The sequence below is a fragment of the Crinia signifera genome, chromosome 11 (assembly GCF_055691185.1).
Source record: "Crinia signifera chromosome 11, ASM5569118v1, whole genome shotgun sequence".
NCBI lineage: Eukaryota > Metazoa > Chordata > Amphibia > Anura > Myobatrachidae > Crinia > Crinia signifera.
Window position 1 is genome coordinate 52,306,902 of NC_139227.1, and position 22,064 is coordinate 52,328,965.

A 22,064-nucleotide genomic window follows, 5' to 3' on the forward strand; every position below is an offset into this window, starting at 1 on the left:
CATGGCGGTGCCCGTCCGTTGGATATAATAATCCTTACCATAACAGAAGTGATTTCTGCTCAGTATCACTGATGCTAGTGCCAACAAAAACTCGGACGGGGGACCACCTTGAGCACCAACCTGGAGTGCCATGCGTAAGGCCTCAACACCACCCTGATGTGGAATTACGGTATACAGAGAGTTGACATCCATTGATGCCAACCACACACCCTCAGGGACAGGCCCCAAGTCCTTGATTTTAGATAAAAAGTCAGAAGTATCTTTAATAAAGCTTGGAAGTTGACATACCAGAGGCTGAAGGAAAGTATCAACAAAAACCGCTAGAGGCTGTAATATCGAACCCATGGCCGATATAATGGGCCTACCGGGGGGTGCCTCTAGCGATTTGTGCACCTTTGGGAGCGTATATATGATCGGGCAGATGGGGTTATCCACTTTAAGATAGAGGGCAATTTTTTCATCTATCCACCGATGTGTCACCGCCTCGTCAACAAGTTTATCAACCTCTTTTTTGATCATAGGCATCGGGTTAGGGGACACCAGTTCATATGTGCCCTGGTCGTTCAATTGCCTTCGGATCTCACAGTCGTATTGGGACCAGTCTTGAACGACTATGGCCCCACCCTTATCAGCCTGTCTAAAAACGATCTTGTCGTTTTTCATCAACCCTGATAGTGCATCTCTCTGACCAGGTGTCAAATTGTCAAAGATTTTTGTAGGGGGTTTTTTACTCATGTCATGTTCAACCAAGTGTAAGAAATTTCTAATACTTGGGTTGTAGGATTGCGGATCAAACCTACTCGGTCTATGGAGGTCAGAAAGTGTCACTGTTTCATCCATTTTCTCACTGAAAAATTCACGCAGACGCAATTTGCGCCCAAATTTATAATTATCGATGGTGAGGTCAAAATGATCCGGCCTCACTGTCGGAACAAAAGAAAAACCTAGAGCCAAAACCTCACACTGAACCGGAGTTAGGGGGGTACTAGAGAGGTTGAAAATCACTTTGCTGCTTTCCTGTCTCTTGTTCTTTTTCCACCCCCTACCACCGCGTCTTGTTGGGTATTTCCTGGCCCGGGCTGTGTGTGGCCTGATGACTTCTGAGTGCCACGGCCTAAAAAAGGAACCCTGGGTGGCCTGGTAGAGATGGAGTCACTATCAGAGTTGGAATAGTTGCTTTTAGAGTCCTTGTTTGATCTATATCTGTGAAAAGCTGCAGTAAGTCGGGGATAAGAGGGTCTTGTGTCTCCTTTTAGCCACCGATATACTTGGTGATTAGCGTAATCAGCGTTTACAGTACTTAGCTTTTTTCTCTTAAATGTGACCAAGTCTGCCTGATACTTGCTTACTTGTTCCCCAAGTTTGAGTAGCCAGTCCTCAGATTTTTCAGTTTTGAGTCTGGTCAGGTGTACTGTATTAAATTCAGTAATCTCAAGTCGAACCTTGGCCAATTCAGTACCAACCTCTTCAATAACTAATAAAACCAAATCCAGGGAACACTTATTCAGCACACCACACCAACGGGTGCAGAATGCCAAATTGTTCCTACCCAGAGTGGGTATGTTCGACACTCTAAAACCCCTAGGGATTTTTTTATTTCTATAGTACTCGGACAAAAATTGCCCGTGTAACGTTAAGTCTACTTCCCTACGTCTTAGTTTAAGAATTTTATGATACAGATCAATAGGGGTATCAGCCGGCAATCGACCGAATTCAGTCAGGTCAAACAACACTTTATCGGCGTCGTCGTCAGTGAGAGACACCAAATTCTCCTGTGCACGATTCAATGTAAGTACATCAAGGAATTGACTCTCCTGAGACATAGCCCACTCAATAGATAGAACAAAAAACACAGTTACAGATAAACACCAAGGCAGAGGCGTACAGAGACAGATGGAACTTCCAAACAGTGATCCTTTGAAAAAAATTGGTAGAGTCAGGTAAAGAAACAATTAAAAAAAGTCCAAAAAACAACTCAAAAAGTTTTTTCTGAGAGATTTCTAGAACAAAAAGTGTCCTGGTGTGTATGGTTTCCTGTATGTTATAAGTAGTCGTCCAACCAACAAGGGTATTTATAGAAGTATAGTGCTGGAACAAGGGGCTCACACAATGTCGTAAAACAATATCACAGTCCCGTATGTAAATTCCAGGTAGTTCCGCACCTATCACAAAAAGAGTCACCACGGCGGTGCTCACTCCAAGGATAAATATCCGAACAATAAAGAGCAAAAAGAAGAGGGCACTCACCAATTGTAGAATGTAGTTTGAAGAGAAAAAATTATTTATGCTTACATGACAGGGCTAACGTTTCGGTCTTGTACAGACCTTTGTCAAAGCCAAGCAATACAGAGAGCAGGTCCTTCCACCATGAACACCCAATGCATACTGGCCACCATAGCAGTATATATACCTGTTACACATCACATGGTATAACAAACAGCCAATCAACATAACCTGGTATTAAACTCATATTCTAGCACAACTGTATAGTATCTACATAAGTATTATGGCACATAAGCATAGCGTTATGCTAATCAAGGTAATCTTAGATGAAAAAAAGGAAAAATTAATGTATACAAGGAAAAACAAACTCACATCGTAATGGCCGGAAGTTGTATGTGGTCCATGTTACTGGAACGCACATCAGATCCCGGAAATGCCCGTAAACACTGTGGTGTGGGTATTTAGAAAAAAGCTCCATGGTCAACAGCCAACCTAAATAATGTAGATAGCGTCTTACCTCAGGCGCTATTGAAATAACATACAACTTTGCAAAGAAAAACAAGGGACAGGCAGTAACTTATAAACTGCCTCGTGTAACCAGGAAGTGGCATGCGTTCCACGCTGTTGGAACGCATGCCGGAAACCAGGAAGTGACGATAACGCTGTCAGCGCAGCCCTGGTAACCGGACAAGCCTCAGGATGGACTAATGAAGTAGCGCACATAAGCGCTAGGGACATGTTACACATACAAGCATGTAGCTTACTGAGGGAGTCGCTGGAAACACACTTAAAACTAAATATATACTGGGCAATCAGTGGAATTAATAATGTAACCTTTGATTAGCAAACGCTGCTATGTAGCCAAGACAGCCAATAAAGACATAATATATGTTAAACAGGCTAAATACTGTTATAATGGTGGTCAGAAAAAATCTCATGATATGCACAAAAACACAATTTATACAAAAATATAGACAAAACACACAAATAACACAAATATAATATAAAAAAAGTCAGATGTCGACTATGTCGACCATAGCCCTCCACTCAAAAGGAGTGGGTAAAATGTACCATAGGATGCCTCATCAGTATCCTATCTGACTCTACCAAAACCAGCCAAAGTTCACAAAAAAACATTCAAAGAGTTATATTCGTTCAATCCCTTCGGGGTAACCGTCTCCAATGTAGCAATCCATTTTGCCTCTCGTTGCTTTAATTTTCGTTCCCGATCGCCTCCTCTCGGGAGTGGGGGTATATGGTCAATGACCATACACTTGAGACTTGAGATAGAATGTCCCATACGGAGGAAATGTAATGCCACTGGCTTGTCACTTTTATTTGTATCGAGCGCTTGTCGAATTGAGTGGCGATGGTTCGCCATGCGCTCTCTAAAACTACGTGTCGTCATGCCGACGTACATCTGGCCGCACGGGCACGTTAATGTGTAGATCACATGGTTGGATGTACAGGTCAGTCTGTGACGTATCTGTATTGACTTGCCACTATGAGGGTGGGCAAATGTCGCACCAGAGGACATTGACCTGCAAGTCGTGCAGTCGGCACACCGGAAGCAGCCCTTACGGCCAGAGGTGAGCCAGGTTGATGCCCCTTTCTCAGGTTGTAGGGTTGGTCTCATAAGGAGTTGTTTAAGGTTAGGACCCCTGCGATACGACAGCATAGGAGGCTTCTTGCTGATGTTCTGAAACTTGGCGTCGGACGTAATCACAGGCCAATGTTTTCTGACCACTTTTCCAAGGTGGTGGGAATTGGTGTTAAAGGTGGATGTGTAGATCATACGATCCTGGTCAAATGCACGCTTTGTATCCGTGGCATCGAACCTTGCTCTTGCTTTAGTCAGACAACGCTGGATAGTATGTGGTGAGTACCCTCTCTCAAGAAAACGGTGTCCCATCTCAGTCAGCTGTTCTTCCGCTAGAATATCAGAGCTATTATTTCTCATAACCCTGAGAAACTGAGAGATCGGAAGGCTCTCCTTGAGGGAGGGGGGGTGGTGACTCGTGGCATAGAGGACCGTATTCCGGTCCGTCTCTTTCCGAAAAAGAGTGGAACTTAGTGTGTGGCCATCCTTGTACACGGTGACATCAAGGAAGTTCATTTTTTCACTGTCGATGTTGTATGTGAACTTTATCGGATTGTCTAGCTGGTTAAGAGACTGTACCATCTCGAAAAATTCTGCCTTGGTGCCATCCCACAATAAAAACACATCGTCTATAAAACGTTTATAGAACCTTATTTTAGAGCCAAAGCGTGGTAACAGAATAGTACTCTCGTATTGACCCATATAAATGTTGGCATATGCGGGTGCCAGGTTGGAGCCCATGGCGGTGCCCGTCCGTTGGATATAATAATCCTTACCATAACAGAAGTGATTTCTGCTCAGTATCACTGATGCTAGTGCCAACAAAAACTCGGACGGGGGACCACCTTGAGCACCAACCTGGAGTGCCATGCGTAAGGCCTCAACACCACCCTGATGTGGAATTACGGTATACAGAGAGTTGACATCCATTGATGCCAACCACACACCCTCAGGGACAGGCCCCAAGTCCTTGATTTTAGATAAAAAGTCAGAAGTATCTTTAATAAAGCTTGGAAGTTGACATACCAGAGGCTGAAGGAAAGTATCAACAAAAACCGCTAGAGGCTGTAATATCGAACCCATGGCCGATATAATGGGCCTACCGGGGGGTGCCTCTAGCGATTTGTGCACCTTTGGGAGCGTATATATGATCGGGCAGATGGGGTTATCCACTTTAAGATAGAGGGCAATTTTTTCATCTATCCACCGATGTGTCACCGCCTCGTCAACAAGTTTATCAACCTCTTTTTTGATCATAGGCATCGGGTTAGGGGACACCAGTTCATATGTGCCCTGGTCGTTCAATTGCCTTCGGATCTCACAGTCGTATTGGGACCAGTCTTGAACGACTATGGCCCCACCCTTATCAGCCTGTCTAAAAACGATCTTGTCGTTTTTCATCAACCCTGATAGTGCATCTCTCTGACCAGGTGTCAAATTGTCAAAGATTTTTGTAGGGGGTTTTTTACTCATGTCATGTTCAACCAAGTGTAAGAAATTTCTAATACTTGGGTTGTAGGATTGCGGATCAAACCTACTCGGTCTATGGAGGTCAGAAAGTGTCACTGTTTCATCCATTTTCTCACTGAAAAATTCACGCAGACGCAATTTGCGCCCAAATTTATAATTATCGATGGTGAGGTCAAAATGATCCGGCCTCACTGGAACAAAAGAAAAACCTAGAGCCAAAACCTCACACTGAACCGGAGTTAGGGGGGTACTAGAGAGGTTGAAAATCACTTCGCTGCTTTCCTGTCTCTTGTTCTTTTTCCACCCCCTACCACCGCGTCTTGTTGGGTATTTCCTGGCCCGGGCTGTGTGTGGCCTGATGACTTCTGAGTGCCACGGCCTAAAAAAGGAACCCTGGGTGGCCTGGTAGAGATGGAGTCACTATCAGAGTTGGAATAGTTGCTTTCAGAGTCCTTGTTTGATCTATATCTGTGAAAAGCTGCAGTACGTCGGGGATAAGAGGGTCTTGTGTCTCCTTTTAGCCACCGATATACTTGGTGATTAGCGTAATCAGCGTTTACAGTACTTAGCTTTTTTCTCTTAAATGTGACCAAGTCTGCCTGATACTTGCTTACTTGTTCCCCAAGTTTGAGTAGCCAGTCCTCAGATTTTTCAGTTTTGAGTCTGGTCAGGTGTACTGTATTAAATTCAGTAATCTCAAGTCGAACCTTGGCCAATTCAGTACCAACCTCTTCAATAACTAATAAAACCAAATCCAGGGAACACTTATTCAGCACACCACACCAACGGGTGCAGAATGCCAAATTGTTCCTACCCAGAGTGGGTATGTTCGACACTCTAAAACCCCTAGGGATTTTTTTATTTCTATAGTACTCGGACAAAAATTGCCCGTGTAACGTTAAGTCTACTTCCCTACGTCTTAGTTTAAGAATTTTATGATACAGATCAATAGGGGTATCAGCCGGCAATCGACCGAATTCAGTCAGGTCAAACAACACTTTATCGGCGTCGTCGTCAGTGAGAGACACCAAATTCTCCTGTGCACGATTCAATGTAAGTACATCAAGGAATTGACTCTCCTGAGACATAGCCCACTCAATAGAACAAAAAACACAGTTACAGATAAACACCAAGGCAGAGGCGTACAGAGACAGATGGAACTTCCAAACAGTGATCCTTTGAAAAAAATTGGTAGAGTCAGGTAAAGAAACAATTAAAAAAAGTCCAAAAAACAACTCAAAAAGTTTTTTCTGAGAGATTTCTAGAACAAAAAGTGTCCTGGTGTGTATGGTTTCCTGTATGTTATAAGTAGTCGTCCAACCAACAAGGGTATTTATAGAAGTATAGTGCTGGAACAAGGGGCTCACACAATGTCGTAAAACAATATCACAGTCCCGTATGTAAATTCCAGGTAGTTCCGCACCTATCACAAAAAGAGTCACCACGGCGGTGCTCACTCCAAGGATAAATATCCGAACAATAAAGAGCAAAAAGAAGAGGGCACTCACCAATTGTAGAATGTAGTTTGAAGAGAAAAATTTATTTATGCTTACATGACAGGGCTAACGTTTCGGTCTTGTACAGACCTTTGTCAAAGCCAAGCAATACAGAGAGCAGGTCCTTCCACCATGAACACCCAATGCATACTGGCCACCATAGCAGTATATATACCTGTTACACATCACATGGTATAACAAACAGCCAATCAACATAACCTGGTATTAAACTCATATTCTAGCACAACTGTATAGTATCTACATAAGTATTATGGCACATAAGCATAGCGTTATGCTAATCAAGGTAATCTTAGATGAAAAAAAGGAAAAATTAATGTATACAAGGAAAAACAAACTCACATCGTAATGGCCGGAAGTTGTATGTGCTCCATGTTACTGGAACGCACATCAGATCCCGGAAATGCCCGTAAACACTGTGGTGTGGGTATTTAGAAAAAAGCTCCATGGTCAACAGCCAACCTAAATAATGTAGATAGCGTCTTACCTCAGGCGCTATTGAAATAACATACAACTTTGCAAAGAAAAACAAGGGACAGGCAGTAACTTATAAACTGCCTCGTGTAACCAGGAAGTGGCATGCGTTCCACGCTGTTGGAACGCATGCCGGAAACCAGGAAGTGACGATAACGCTGTCAGCGCAGCCCTGGTAACCGGACAAGCCTCAGGATGGACTAATGAAGTAGCGCACATAAGCGCTAGGGACATGTTACACATACAAGCATGTAGCTTACTGAGGGAGTCGCTGGAAACACACTTAAAACTAAATATATACTGGGCAATCAGTGGAATTAATAATGTAACCTTTGATTAGCAAACGCTGCTATGTAGCCAAGACAGCCAATAAAGACATAATATATGTTAAACAGGCTAAATACTGTTATAATGGTGGTCAGAAAAAATCTCATGATATGCACAAAAACACAATTTATACAAAAATATAGACAAAACACACAAATAACACAAATATAATATAAAAAAAGGCAGATGTCGACTATGTCGACCATAGCCCTCCACTCAAAAGGAGTGGGTAAAATGTACCATAGGATGCCTCATCAGTATCCTATCTGACTCTACCAAAACCAGCCAAAGTTCACAAAAAAACATTCAAAGAGTTATATTCGTTCAATCCCTTCGGGGTAACCGTCTCCAATGTAGCAATCCATTTTGCCTCTCGTTGCTTTAATTTTCGTTCCCGATCGCCTCCTCTCGGGAGTGGGGGTATATGGTCAATGACCATACACTTGAGACTTGAGATAGAATGTCCCATACGGAGGAAATGTAATGCCACTGGCTTGTCACTTTTATTTGTATCGAGCGCTTGTCGAATTGAGTGGCGATGGTTCGCCATGCGCTCTCTAAAACTACGTGTCGTCATGCCGACGTACATCTGGCCGCACGGGCACGTTAATGTGTAGATCACATGGTTGGATGTACAGGTCAGTCTGTGACGTATCTGTATTGACTTGCCACTATGAGGGTGGGCAAATGTCGCACCAGAGGACATTGACCTGCAAGTCGTGCAGTCGGCACACCGGAAGCAGCCCTTACGGCCAGAGGTGAGCCAGGTTGATGCCCCTTTCTCAGGTTGTAGGGTTGGTCTCATAAGGAGTTGTTTAAGGTTAGGACCCCTGCGATACGACAGCATAGGAGGCTTCTTGCTGATGTTCTGAAACTTGGCGTCGGACGTAATCACAGGCCAATGTTTTCTGACCACTTTTTCAAGGTGGTGGGAATTGGTGTTAAAGGTGGATGTGTAGATCATACGATCCTGGTCAAATGCACGCTTTGTATCCGTGGCATCGAACCTTGCTCTTGCTTTAGTCAGACAACGCTGGATAGTATGTGGTGAGTACCCTCTCTCAAGAAAACGGTGTCCCATCTCAGTCAGCTGTTCTTCCGCTAGAATATCAGAGCTATTATTTCTCATAACCCTGAGAAACTGAGAGATCGGAAGGCTCTCCTTGAGGGAGGGGGGGTGGTGACTCGTGGCATAGAGGACCGTATTCCGGTCCGTCTCTTTCCGAAAAAGAGTGGAACTTAGTGTGTGGCCATCCTTGTACACGGTGACATCAAGGAAGTTCATTTTTTCACTGTCGATGTTGTATGTGAACTTTATCGGATTGTCTAGCTGGTTAAGAGACTGTACCATCTCGAAAAATTCTGCCTTGGTGCCATCCCACAATAAAAACACATCGTCTATAAAACGTTTATAGAACCTTATTTTAGAGCCAAAGCGTGGTAACAGAATAGTACTCTCGTATTGACCCATATAAATGTTGGCATATGCGGGTGCCAGGTTGGAGCCCATGGCGGTGCCCGTCCGTTGGATATAATAATCCTTACCATAACAGAAGTGATTTCTGCTCAGTATCACTGATGCTAGTGCCAACAAAAACTCGGACGGGGGACCACCTTGAGCACCAACCTGGAGTGCCATGCGTAAGGCCTCAACACCACCCTGATGTGGAATTACGGTATACAGAGAGTTGACATCCATTGATGCCAACCACACACCCTCAGGGACAGGCCCCAAGTCCTTGATTTTAGATAAAAAGTCAGAAGTATCTTTAATAAAGCTTGGAAGTTGACATACCAGAGGCTGAAGGAAAGTATCAACAAAAACCGCTAGAGGCTGTAATATCGAACCCATGGCCGATATAATGGGCCTACCGGGGGGTGCCTCTAGCGATTTGTGCACCTTTGGGAGCGTATATATGATCGGGCAGATGGGGTTATCCACTTTAAGATAGAGGGCAATTTTTTCATCTATCCACCGATGTGTCACCGCCTCGTCAACAAGTTTATCAACCTCTTTTTTGATCATAGGCATCGGGTTAGGGGACACCAGTTCATATGTGCCCTGGTCGTTCAATTGCCTTCGGATCTCACAGTCGTATTGGGACCAGTCTTGAACGACTATGGCCCCACCCTTATCAGCCTGTCTAAAAACGATCTTGTCGTTTTTCATCAACCCTGATAGTGCATCTCTCTGACCAGGTGTCAAATTGTCAAAGATTTTTGTAGGGGGTTTTTTACTCATGTCATGTTCAACCAAGTGTAAGAAATTTCTAATACTTCTAATACAAAGGTCTGTACAAGACCGAAACGTTAGCCCTGTCATGTAAGCATAAATAAATTTTTCTCTTCAAACTACATTCTACAATTGGTGAGTGCCCTCTTCTTTTTGCTCTTTATTGTTCGGATATTTATCCTTGGAGTGAGCACCGCCGTGGTGACTCTTTTTGTGATAGGTGCGGAACTACCTGGAATTTACATACGGGACTGTGATATTGTTTTACGACATTGTGTGAGCCCCTTGTTCCAGCACTATACTTCTATAAATACCCTTGTTGGTTGGACGACTACTTATAACATACAGGAAACCATACACACCAGGACACTTTTTGTTCTAGAAATCTCTCAGAAAAAACTTTTTGAGTTGTTTTTTGGACTTTTTTTAATTGTTTCTTTACCTGACTCTACCAATTTTTTTCAAAGGATCACTGTTTGGAAGTTCCATCTGTCTCTGTACGCCTCTGCCTTGGTGTTTATCTGTAACTGTGTTTTTTGTTCTATCTATTGAGTGGGCTATGTCTCAGGAGAGTCAATTCCTTGATGTACTTACATTGAATCGTGCACAGGAGAATTTGGTGTCTCTCACTGACGACGACGCCGATAAAGTGTTGTTTGACCTGACTGAATTCGGTCGATTGCCGGCTGATACCCCTATTGATCTGTATCATAAAATTCTTAAACTAAGACGTAGGGAAGTAGACTTAACGTTACACGGGCAATTTTTGTCCGAGTACTATAGAAATAAAAAAATCCCTAGGGGTTTTAGAGTGTCGAACATACCCACTCTGGGTAGGAACAATTTGGCATTCTGCACCCGTTGGTGTGGTGTGCTGAATAAGTGTTCCCTGGATTTGGTTTTATTAGTTATTGAAGAGGTTGGTACTGAATTGGCCAAGGTTCGACTTGAGATTACTGAATTTAATACAGTACACCTGACCAGACTCAAAACTGAAAAATCTGAGGACTGGCTACTCAAACTTGGGGAACAAGTAAGCAAGTATCAGGCAGACTTGGTCACATTTAAGAGAAAAAAGCTAAGTACTGTAAACGCTGATTACGCTAATCACCAAGTATATCGGTGGCTAAAAGGAGACACAAGACCCTCTTATCCCCGACGTACTGCAGCTTTTCACAGATATAGATCAAACAAGGACTCTGAAAGCAACTATTCCAACTCTGATAGTGACTCCATCTCTACCAGGCCACCCAGGGTTCCTTTTTTAGGCCGTGGCACTCAGAAGTCATCAGGCCACACACAGCCTGGGCCAGGAAATACCCAACAAGACGCGGTGGTAGGGGGTGGAAAAAGAACAAGAGACAGGAAAGCAGCGAAGTGATTTTCAACCTCTCTAGTACCCCCCTAACTCCGGTTCAGTGTGAGGTTTTGGCTCTAGGTTTTTCTTTTGTTCCGACAGTGAGGCCGGATCATTTTGACCTCACCAACGATAATTATAAATTTGGGCGCAAATTGCGTCTGCGTGAATTTTTCAGTGAGAAAATGGATGAAACAGTGACACTTTCTGACCTCCATAGACCGAGTAGGTTTGATCCGCAATCCTACAACCCAAGTATTAGAAATTTCTTACACTTGGTTGAACATGACATGAGTAAAAAACCCCCTACAAAAATCTTTGACAATTTGACACCTGGTCAGAGAGATGCACTATCAGGGTTGATGAAAAACGACAAGATCGTTTTTAGACAGGCTGATAAGGGTGGGGCCATAGTCGTTCAAGACTGGTCCCAATACGACTGTGAGATCCGAAGGCAATTGAACGACCAGGGCACATGTGAACTGGTGTCCCCTAACCCGATGCCTATGATCAAAAAAGAGGTTGATAAACTTGTTGACGAGGCGGTGACACATCGGTGGATAGATGAAAAAATTGCCCTCTATCTTAAAGTGGATAACCCCATCTGCCCGATCATATATACGCTCCCAAAGGTGCACAAATCGCTAGAGGCACCCCCCGGTAGGCCCATTATATCGGCCATGGGTTCGATATTACAGCCTCTAGCGGTTTTTGTTGATACTTTCCTTCAGCCTCTGGTATGTCAACTTCCAAGCTTTATTAAAGATACTTCTGACTTTTTATCTAAAATCAAGGACTTGGGGCCTGTCCCTGAGGGTGTGTGGTTGGCATCAATGGATGTCAACTCTCTGTATACCGTAATTCCACATCAGGGTGGTGTTGAGGCCTTACGCATGGCACTCCAGGTTGGTGCTCAAGGTGGTCCCCCGTCCGAGTTTTTGTTGGCACTAGCATCAGTGATACTGAGCAGAAATCACTTCTGTTATGGTAAGGATTATTATATCCAACGGACGGGCACCGCCATGGGCTCCAACCTGGCACCCGCATATGCCAACATTTATATGGGTCAATACGAGAGTACTATTCTGTTACCACGCTTTGGCTCTAAAATAAGGTTCTATAAACGTTTTATAGACGATGTGTTTTTATTGTGGGATGGCACCAAGGCAGAATTTTTCGAGATGGTACAGTCTCTTAACCAGCTAGACAATCAGATAAAGTTCACATACAACATCGACAGTGAAAAAATGAACTTCCTTGATGTCACCGTGTACAAGGATGGCCACACACTAAGTTCCACTCTTTTTCGGAAAGAGACGGACCGGAATACGGTCCTCTATGCCACGAGTCACCACCCCCCCTCCCTCAAGGAGAGCCTTCCGATCTCTCAGTTTCTCAGGGTTATGAGAAATAATAGCTCTGATATTCTAGCGGAAGAACAGCTGACTGAGATGGGACACCGTTTTCTTGAGAGAGGGTACTCACCACATACTATCCAGCGTTGTCTGACTAAAGCAAGAGCAAGGTTCGATGCCACGGATACAAAGCGTGCATTTGACCAGGATCGTATGATCTACACATCCACCTTTAACACCAATTCCCACCACCTTGAAAAAGTGGTCAGAAAACATTGGCCTGTGATTACGTCCGACGCCAAGTTTCAGAACATCAGCAAGAAGCCTCCTATGCTGTCGTATCGCAGGGGTCCTAACCTTAAACAACTCCTTATGAGACCAACCCTACAACCTGAGAAAGGGGCATCAACCTGGCTCACCTCTGGCCGTAAGGGCTGCTTCCGGTGTGCCGACTGCACGACTTGCAGGTCAATGTCCTCTGGTGCGACATTTGCCCACCCTCATAGTGGCAAGTCAATACAGATACGTCACAGACTGACCTGTACATCCAACCATGTGATCTACACATTAACGTGCCCGTGCGGCCAGATGTACGTCGGCATGACGACACGTAGTTTTAGAGAGCGCATGGCGAACCATCGCCACTCAATTCGACAAGCGCTCGATACAAATAAAAGTGACAAGCCAGTGGCATTACATTTCCTCCGTATGGGACATTCTATCTCAAGTCTCAAGTGTATGGTCATTGACCATATACCCCCACTCCCGAGAGGAGGCGATCGGGAACGAAAATTAAAGCAACGAGAGGCAAAATGGATTGCTACATTGGAGACGGTTACCCCGAAGGGATTGAACGAATATAACTCTTTGAATGTTTTTTTGTGAACTTTGGCTGGTTTTGGTAGAGTCAGATAGGATACTGATGAGGCATCCTATGGTACATTTTACCCACTCCTTTTGAGTGGAGGGCTATGGTCGACATAGTCGACATCTGCCTTTTTTTATATTATATTTGTGTTATTTGTGTGTTTTGTCTATATTTTTGTATAAATTGTGTTTTTGTGCATATCATGAGATTTTTTCTGACCACCATTATAACAGTATTTAGCCTGTTTAACATATATTATGTCTTTATTGGCTGTCTTGGCTACATAGCAGCGTTTGCTAATCAAAGGTTACATTATTAATTCCACTGATTGCCCAGTATATATTTAGTTTTAAGTGTGTTTCCAGCGACTCCCTCAGTAAGCTACATGCTTGTATGTGTAACATGTCCCTAGCGCTTATGTGCGCTACTTCATTAGTCCATCCTGAGGCTTGTCCGGTTACCAGGGCTGCGCTGACAGCGTTATCGTCACTTCCTGGTTTCCGGCATGCGTTCCAACAGCGTGGAACGCATGCCACTTCCTGGTTACACGAGGCAGTTTATAAGTTACTGCCTGTCCCTTGTTTTTCTTTGCAAAGTTGTATGTTATTTCAATAGCGCCTGAGGTAAGACGCTATCTACATTATTTAGGTTGGCTGTTGACCATGGAGCTTTTTTCTAAATACCCACACCACAGTGTTTACGGGCATTTCCGGGATCTGATGTGCGTTCCAGTAACATGGAGCACATACAACTTCCGGCCATTACGATGTGAGTTTGTTTTTCCTTGTATACATTAATTTTTCCTTTTTTTCATCTAAGATTACCTTGATTAGCATAACGCTATGCTTATGTGCCATAATACTTATGTAGATACTATACAGTTGTGCTAGAATATGAGTTTAATACCAGGTTATGTTGATTGGCTGTTTGTTATACCATGTGATGTGTAACAGGTATATATACTGCTATGGTGGCCAGTATGCATTGGGTGTTCATGGTGGAAGGACCTGCTCTCTGTATTGCTTGGCTTTGACAAAGGTCTGTACAAGACCGAAACGTTAGCCCTGTCATGTAAGCATAAATAAATTTTTCTCTTCAAACTACATTCTACAATTGGTGAGTGCCCTCTTCTTTTTGCTCTTTATTGTTCGGATATTTATCCTTGGAGTGAGCACCGCCGTGGTGACTCTTTTTGTGATAGGTGCGGAACTACCTGGAATTTATATATATATATATATATAATATATATATATATATATAATATATATATATATATATATATATATATATATATATATATATATATATATATATATATATATATATATATATATATATATATATATATATATATATATATATATATATATACACACACACACACAATGTAAAAGATAACAGAACCCCAGAAGAGATTGTTGAGTCCCTGCGGGGACGGAGTGCACAGTCGCAGTATAGCTTTGAGATCTTCCCAGCACATTACTTTAAATACTTTAACAAAAAATTTTTAAACATTATGAAAGTGTAACGAGACTCTGCGGTAATGTCTCTTCCCATCTTATGACTAAAGGCCCACACACACTGGGCGACTTTGAGCTGAAAGCCTGCTCAAAACAGCATCATCGCTTGGGAAAGCCGCTCATCTGCGCTATGCAAAACCGTCCTCCTCCCGCTGTTGCCCCGGGCAGGGGGAAAGCGACTCAGTGTGAATGCACTGAGCGGCTTTCCCCCCAGCGATGATAGCGATCATCACTGCCCATACACGCTGGGCATAATCACCCAGCGTGTATGGACCTTTAAGGAATTAATTTGGTTAATTATACTGCATATTTTAAGCTGATATGTTATGAGGAGAAATGAGCACTTTGGGAATGTACAGGGAACATGGTGTAACGTATTCAGTAATTGATTATACAAATGGGGTGTCCCCCCAGAAATTTACTTTAAAAAAATCTTCAAATATATTTTTCAAAAACCCTCAAACCTAATCTGTCCAGAATGAGGCCTCCGCTACCTTGTGACCGTTCCTGCAGCAGCCATCTGTACCGCATCATGTCTGCAGATCAGGGACTATAGGGTCCTTCAGGGGAACCTATTGCTCATTACTGTAGGGCATGTGTACGACCTTGCCGGTGTCAGCGGGAGCTTTGGTGGAGATGCAGACACTGGCCACATTATTCTGTTTTATTTTAGGTTGGTGCACTCGGGGCCCGGACACAATTCCCCCTCTTTAGGGCCACATCTGGCATTTGCTACTCGCACAGGATGTCCTCAGGGCATTGAGATGCATGTCTTCCGGGTGGAGACTCAGCGAGACCTCTCCGCTTGGACACGAGCCCTGGTGCAAGGGTGCCACGCTGCGGCCGAACTCACCAGAGAGGTCACAATTAGTAAGTCATCGCACAGATGGAGGGAGTGGTGGTGGGGGGGGGGGGGGGCTGTGATGTGTGGTGCACGGGCTTCTGGGCCTCATTGTGTAAGATGTTATAGCGTGCAGCCATGGTGATAAGACTGTATGTCTGTATAACAGGTTGCGCTCTGCGTGGGGAAGGAGTCTCCCTCTCCATCCACTATGACACAGGATTCACAGTGTGCCGCGGCGGCCCTTCGGGGCCGGTCATTCACCGATATCCATTTGAAAAACTGAAGATGTCAGCAGATGACGGAACCAAGAATCTTTATCTGGACTTCGGGGGCCCGGAAGGAGAACTGGTTAGATATAAATAAATATATATGTGTAGGGATGCCAATCCCAGAGCATTTTTTTAATCCCGGGAATCGCAGAGTGACCTCTGACCACATCACGCTGCGCGTCTGAGCTGTGCATCGGGGACAGAACGAAGCAGCCGGGCAGCGTCTGAGTGAGTGCTCAGACGCTGCCCAACATTAGACTAATCTTATCCCCAAATCCTGGGATTGGAAGCTCCAATCCCGGGATTCAAATCCCGGCAATTTTCGGGCCAAATCCCGGGATTGGCCACCCTATATATGTGTGTGTGTGTGTGTGTGTGTGAGAGTATATAAATATAACAGAAAAAGGACGCACTCTCCGGTGTTTTATAAATGCAGATGAAATCAGCTGTGTATTCGATAATTCATATGCAACAAGAGAAAATTGATACTCAACGTTAGCGTTTCAGTCCAATAAGGACCTTCAGGAGATAGACATCAATTGCATCTGTCAAAGAATAGGCACAGCGTGGACCACACAGCAGGTTCCTACAGCAAGGAGCCACTGCTGGTCTGGTGCTATTTATACCTGGTGTGAGACCCATAAGGGCGCCAAAGCACAACCATGCAGATCACTTCCGCGTGTCACTGTGACATGCAAATGACGTCACTACTGGTATTTCATGTTAATGCACAAAACCTTCGTATGCTAAAATATATGAATGCCCACCACTCGGGGGCACCTGCGCGTGTATGAACAAGCTCGGAATGCCGCACATCCAACCTGCGGTCATCACTGAAATGCCGATAACCGGCGCTGGTTGCAGAAGCGGAAGTGACCGCTGATGCAGCCGGACCCCGGACTGAATGATGGAAATGGAAACGCGTGACCACAAATACACACATATATAGTTCCGCTTAGGTCATCCTAATGATGCCCGCTGGTGTATTACTCCGGACATGGGGGCCAGACCAGATTAAGAGTGTATGCTGCTGTGGTGCCTAAAGCCGGGTATATATTTTATGATAAAGAAGCTGTAACGGCATATATATATATATATATATATATATATATATATATATATATATATATATATATATATAGCAGCAGTAGGCTCTGGCACTCACTAAAGGTGATAACTGTCCCTGTTGCCTTCCGCAAATTAGGAAGCATATAACTCCCACACAGCAGCACAGTCCGGCGGCACTCAGGAATAAGAAACTCACGACAACAGCCTGTATATTGTCAACGTTTCAATAAGCTTTACTTATTTTCGTCAGGACAAAGTAATACAAAAACACTCACCCTATTTATGTGCACACCATCACCAGCTGAATCACGTAGGGACCCGGCGCACAGCACGCCTCCTGAGTTGTCCCGTCATGATGACATCACCACGTGTAACAATCACCGTTAAAAAAAAGGGAACATTTTCAAAGCTACAAGTAAAAACAAATATACATATGGATAAGCAACATTGTAATTATACAATAAAAAGCAACAACTTTTATAGAAAACAATTTAAGCCTAAGGTCTCGTTGAGACCGTGCGGGCTGAGTGAATCTAACCTAAAAATCCATTCAGCTTCACGCTGTAACAAGATTTTTGATCTGTTACCTCCTCTAGCCAGAGGGGGCACATGATCTATTATCCTATGTTTTAGGGCAGTGGGAGAATGGCCCATCATGGCATAATGCCGGGCAACAGGTTGTTCACTTGAACCTTTCAGAACCGCAGTCCTAATTGCCATGCGATGTTGCGCCAATACTTGCCACAAGGGCACACTAAAACATATATAACGTATTGTGTGGAGCAAGTGACTCTGAACTTAATAGGGAATGTTATGTTTTTAAAAGGATGCTTGATAGTATCACCGGTCCACATATAACTACATGTGACACACCCAGTGCACTTCACACATCCAAGCTTAGGAGCACTGAAAAAAGAAGCAGGGACAGTTTTCTCGAAATTAGTGTGGTCCTGATGTGAATTTTTTTAGTGATTTATTGGAGATGGTGCTTAAGAAAAATTATTTTTATTTTAATGGCCAATTTTTTCTGCAACTGACCGGCTGTGGTGTGCACATAAATAGGGTGAGTGTTTTTGTATTACTTTGTCCTGACGAAAATAAGTAAAGCTTATTGAAACGTTGACGATATACAGGCTGTTGTCGTGAGTTTCTTATTCCTGAGTGCCGCCGGACTGTGCTGCTATATATATATATATATATATATATATATATATATATATATATAATATATAATATATACGGTGCTCTACTCTAATGAATTGTAATTATTTAGAATTGTACTATACTGTATATATGTATATAATGTATTTTATATTGTGACTGCATCTTATGTGTAACTCGCCTCACACGGTTCTCTCTCCTCTTGCAGACTCTGGATTTGCACAAGTGTCCGAAGCCTGTTGTCTTCCTGTTACACACATTCCTTTCTGCTAAAGTCACCCGTATGGGTCTGCTGGTCTGACCCTAGAGAGCCCTCCGCAGGACACAGGGCTGTCCGTATAACCAGTGCCTTCTAGCGGCAATCAGGACCTGTAAGAAGGGGCAGAGAGAGGAGCCTGCCCTGACCACATGGTATTAGCCCAGTCGGGACCCGCGAAATGTGAGCTGTGCAAACCGGGCACAATTGGGGGCTTTGGACTTAACAAAAATTGCATTTTTTAAAAGACTTCTGCTGTTTATTTTTTTTTAATCACAAGAGTTTGTGAAACTATTCTTAAACATTTTCAAGGTAAGTGCTGGCAAAGAGCCGCCCGTCTTTCTGGACTGTTGCAGACTGTCAGCTCTTCAGACCATTCACTACAGCGAATGGACGTTTCCTCTGTGAATATGAAGCCATATTGTTTTTATGACCAAAAGTGCCTTTTATGTTATTGCTGCCTTAAATGTTTATTATGCACAAATGCTATTTATAGAGTATATAAATATATATATATATATATGTCCACATATCTGCACAGTAACATGACGAGGACCTGCCGGGAACACCCCGTTTCCCGCTGTGTAAGGCGGGTGTAGGACCTTTCTGCTGGCTCCAGATTTTTATCTGGACGAACGGTTCTGCAGGTTTGACCAAAGATATCTGTGCGGAGATATTGGTTACACATCACGGTAAAATGCTTTGATTAAAGGGGAAATATTCCCTATTTATAAGCTGGTTTATATTCACTCTATTTTTCTATAACTGTCCAGTAAAACCTCTGATATTTGCACAGATAATTGCCTCTGCTGCATTTGTTCATCTGTACACAAGTGCTGGAACATATGTGTTACATGGTAAATGTCCAGCATAGCGGTTACGTGCCCACAGCGGACCCATCACTATAACAAGGATATGTGCAGGGTGGTCCAGGCATGCGTCACAATCGCTGGCAGCCATGTTTTTTTTAACCTTTTAGTTAAAAGGGTAAAGGGTGGACTAACACAAGTTCCATACCGCCCAGCTGGTGTGGCATAGTGCCCGTTAGACCATGCCCTCTGGTATACTGTTTTAGGGGAGTGTGTGTGTGCTTCGCCCCCTTTTTGTGACCTGCTGCCCCCAACTTCCTGACCGGCTGCAGGACACTGGCCAACTTGCTGCACTCCAGCTGGGGTGAAACTACATGTCCCAGCATACTCTCCCGCTGATCAGCTGGTAAAACATGCTGGGACTTGTAGTTTCATAACAGCTGGAGCCACAATTTGGTGTGAGTTCTGCATCAGGTCCAGAGCATACGGCCATGCTGTATTATGAACCGCAGAACTCTTTATTACACAGCGGAGGCCTCTGTAATGTCACTGGTGAATTCTATGGTTACATCTAGAGGAGGTTGTAGGTTCAGACCACAAGATGGCCGCTGTAAATCTGTGCGGGGTGTACATTTATGTATCCCCAGTGGGCTGGTGCTATCTAGTGGCCGAAATGCTTGTTATGTAATATTAGGAAGGAATAAAATTGTGCAGTTACCCTTAACAAGCTGCACTAGATTGAGCAAAGTGGATTGTGGATTAGTTGCTATGGGTTACAGCACACAGACCACAAGATGGCCGCTGTAAATTCCCCAATTCTGCTTCCCAAACCAATTGTCACTCCTCTGTGAAGCTTTCATTTAAATGCGGCCACTGACAGGCCCAAAACAGGGTCCCCTGGTCCATTGTATCCATGGCTCCCACCAACAGGAAGTCTCACCAGGAACTCAAGCCCTCAGTTAGGCATCCTAGGCCATCTGTGACATTTCTATTGAAATCCATGTAGTGGAAGGCCCAGAACACGCTCCCTGGGTAAATGGTCTGCCTGGCATACACCAACTTGTGACAGAGATCCCGGACACTCCAGTAGGAATCCCAGACCATTTGTCACCCCTCTCTGAAGTTCTCATCCAAATCCGGCTAGCGGAAGCCCCTGAACATGCTCCCCATGCCCTGTGCCGAATTTCCCATTAGGCACATGAGGCACGTGCCTAGGGGCGGCACATGTTTGGGGGCGGCACTTGGATGCTTCTGTTGGTGCTGTCAGCCTGAAATGTACCAGTAACTGCACAATATCCACTGTACTGTTCCATATTCCATCTTGTATAGAGTGTACATGGATAGGGCATGCAGATACTGTCCCTGTAATCCAGGCTTTCCCAACCACAGTCCTCAAGGCACACCAACAGTGCAGGTTTTGTAGATATCCAGGCTTGAGCACAGGTGACTTAATTAGTATCTGAGGGATTCTGATTAAACCATCTGTGCTGAAGCCTGGATATCTCTAAAACCTGCACTGTTGGTGTGCCTTGAGGAACGTGGTTGGGAATGCCTGCTGTAATCTGTCCTACTTATTCTATTCTCTCAAATGAGGGCTTATACATAATCAATACAAATAATACACTTAGGCAGGGGGGGGGGGGCGCGGCCATTATTGTTGTGCCTACGGGCGCACTCACTCCTAAATCCGCCCCTGCCCATGCCCTTAATGTGCCTGGCATAGACCTCTCTGTGGTCAGCTCCTCACCACATTATTTTTCATGAACCCCATGTCCTCTACCCCCTCTACGTTATGCCAAATCTTGCTACTCTTTGTGTAGTGGCCAGACTTCTTTTTGTACCTCTGGGTTCAGGATAGGGGGTGGTAGTGGCCGTAAACCTAATCTGGACCCAATTAAGCCATTTTACGTTGGTTTTGTCCAAATCGGTCCAATAGATTTTGAAAGCATGGAGGACAAATAACAAACGACAAATATGTGAGAGGGATGTGATAGTGCAGGGGTAGGCAACCTGTTGAACTATACTTCCCAGCATGTCCTGACCGTTCTACTATTGACATGCTGAAATGTGTGTGTAGTGCCACAGGTGGCCTACCCTTGTTACAGTGGTATAATATAATAATATGACTCTGGAATGGTCAGCGTGGGGCGTTGATACGCGCTGGATGTCAATGTAATGTTTGCTGCATCCTTACGGCTAGTGTTGTGTACAACATGAAAATGTCTTCTATTCCGTGTAATATGTCGGATTAGGACAAGCAGATTGGGCTACAGTGAAATGCAGATGGAGGTGGCAGTGCTGCACTACTATGGTAATGGTGTAAGGAGACGCTTCCTACGTGCATGGTCAGTCTACTGATGCCTGCAGCCACAACGTACAGCACATTTTATTATTATTAACAGTTTCTTCTATAGTGCAGCATATTCCGTTGCGCTTTACAAAGGAGACAGTGATACAACAAACAGGGCATTTACAGACAGTCAAAAGGTAGGAGGGCCCTGCTCGCAAGCTTACAATCTATATGGACAGAATATGTGCAGAGGACCCCAGCTGTATGATAGGTAACATCCATCACCGCCCAGTCTGGGATGTGTGATTGCTGAGCTGTCCAGCATCTGCTGCGGTAACCCCCTAACCTGCTTCTCTACTGTAAGGGTACGCTAATAATTATAGACAGGATTATATGCATTTGCATATTTTGCCCATTCTCACTGGT

The 22,064-nt window shown here is 44.1% G+C and overlaps 1 protein-coding gene across 1 annotated transcript in view; it reads left to right on the top strand.

Moving 5' to 3' along the window:
• SNTB2 (syntrophin beta 2) overlaps positions 1-20,538 on the top strand; it is a 50,004-nt gene extending 29,466 nt beyond the window's left edge. The window contains exons 5-7 of the mRNA XM_083165412.1: positions 15,613-15,811; positions 15,952-16,133; positions 18,492-20,538. Coding sequence (XP_083021538.1) covers positions 15,613-15,811; positions 15,952-16,133; positions 18,492-18,584 — 474 coding nt within the window. The 3' untranslated portion in view covers positions 18,585-20,538. The remainder of the gene's footprint in view (positions 1-15,612; positions 15,812-15,951; positions 16,134-18,491) is intronic.
• The last annotated feature ends 1,526 nt before the right edge of the window (positions 20,539-22,064 follow it).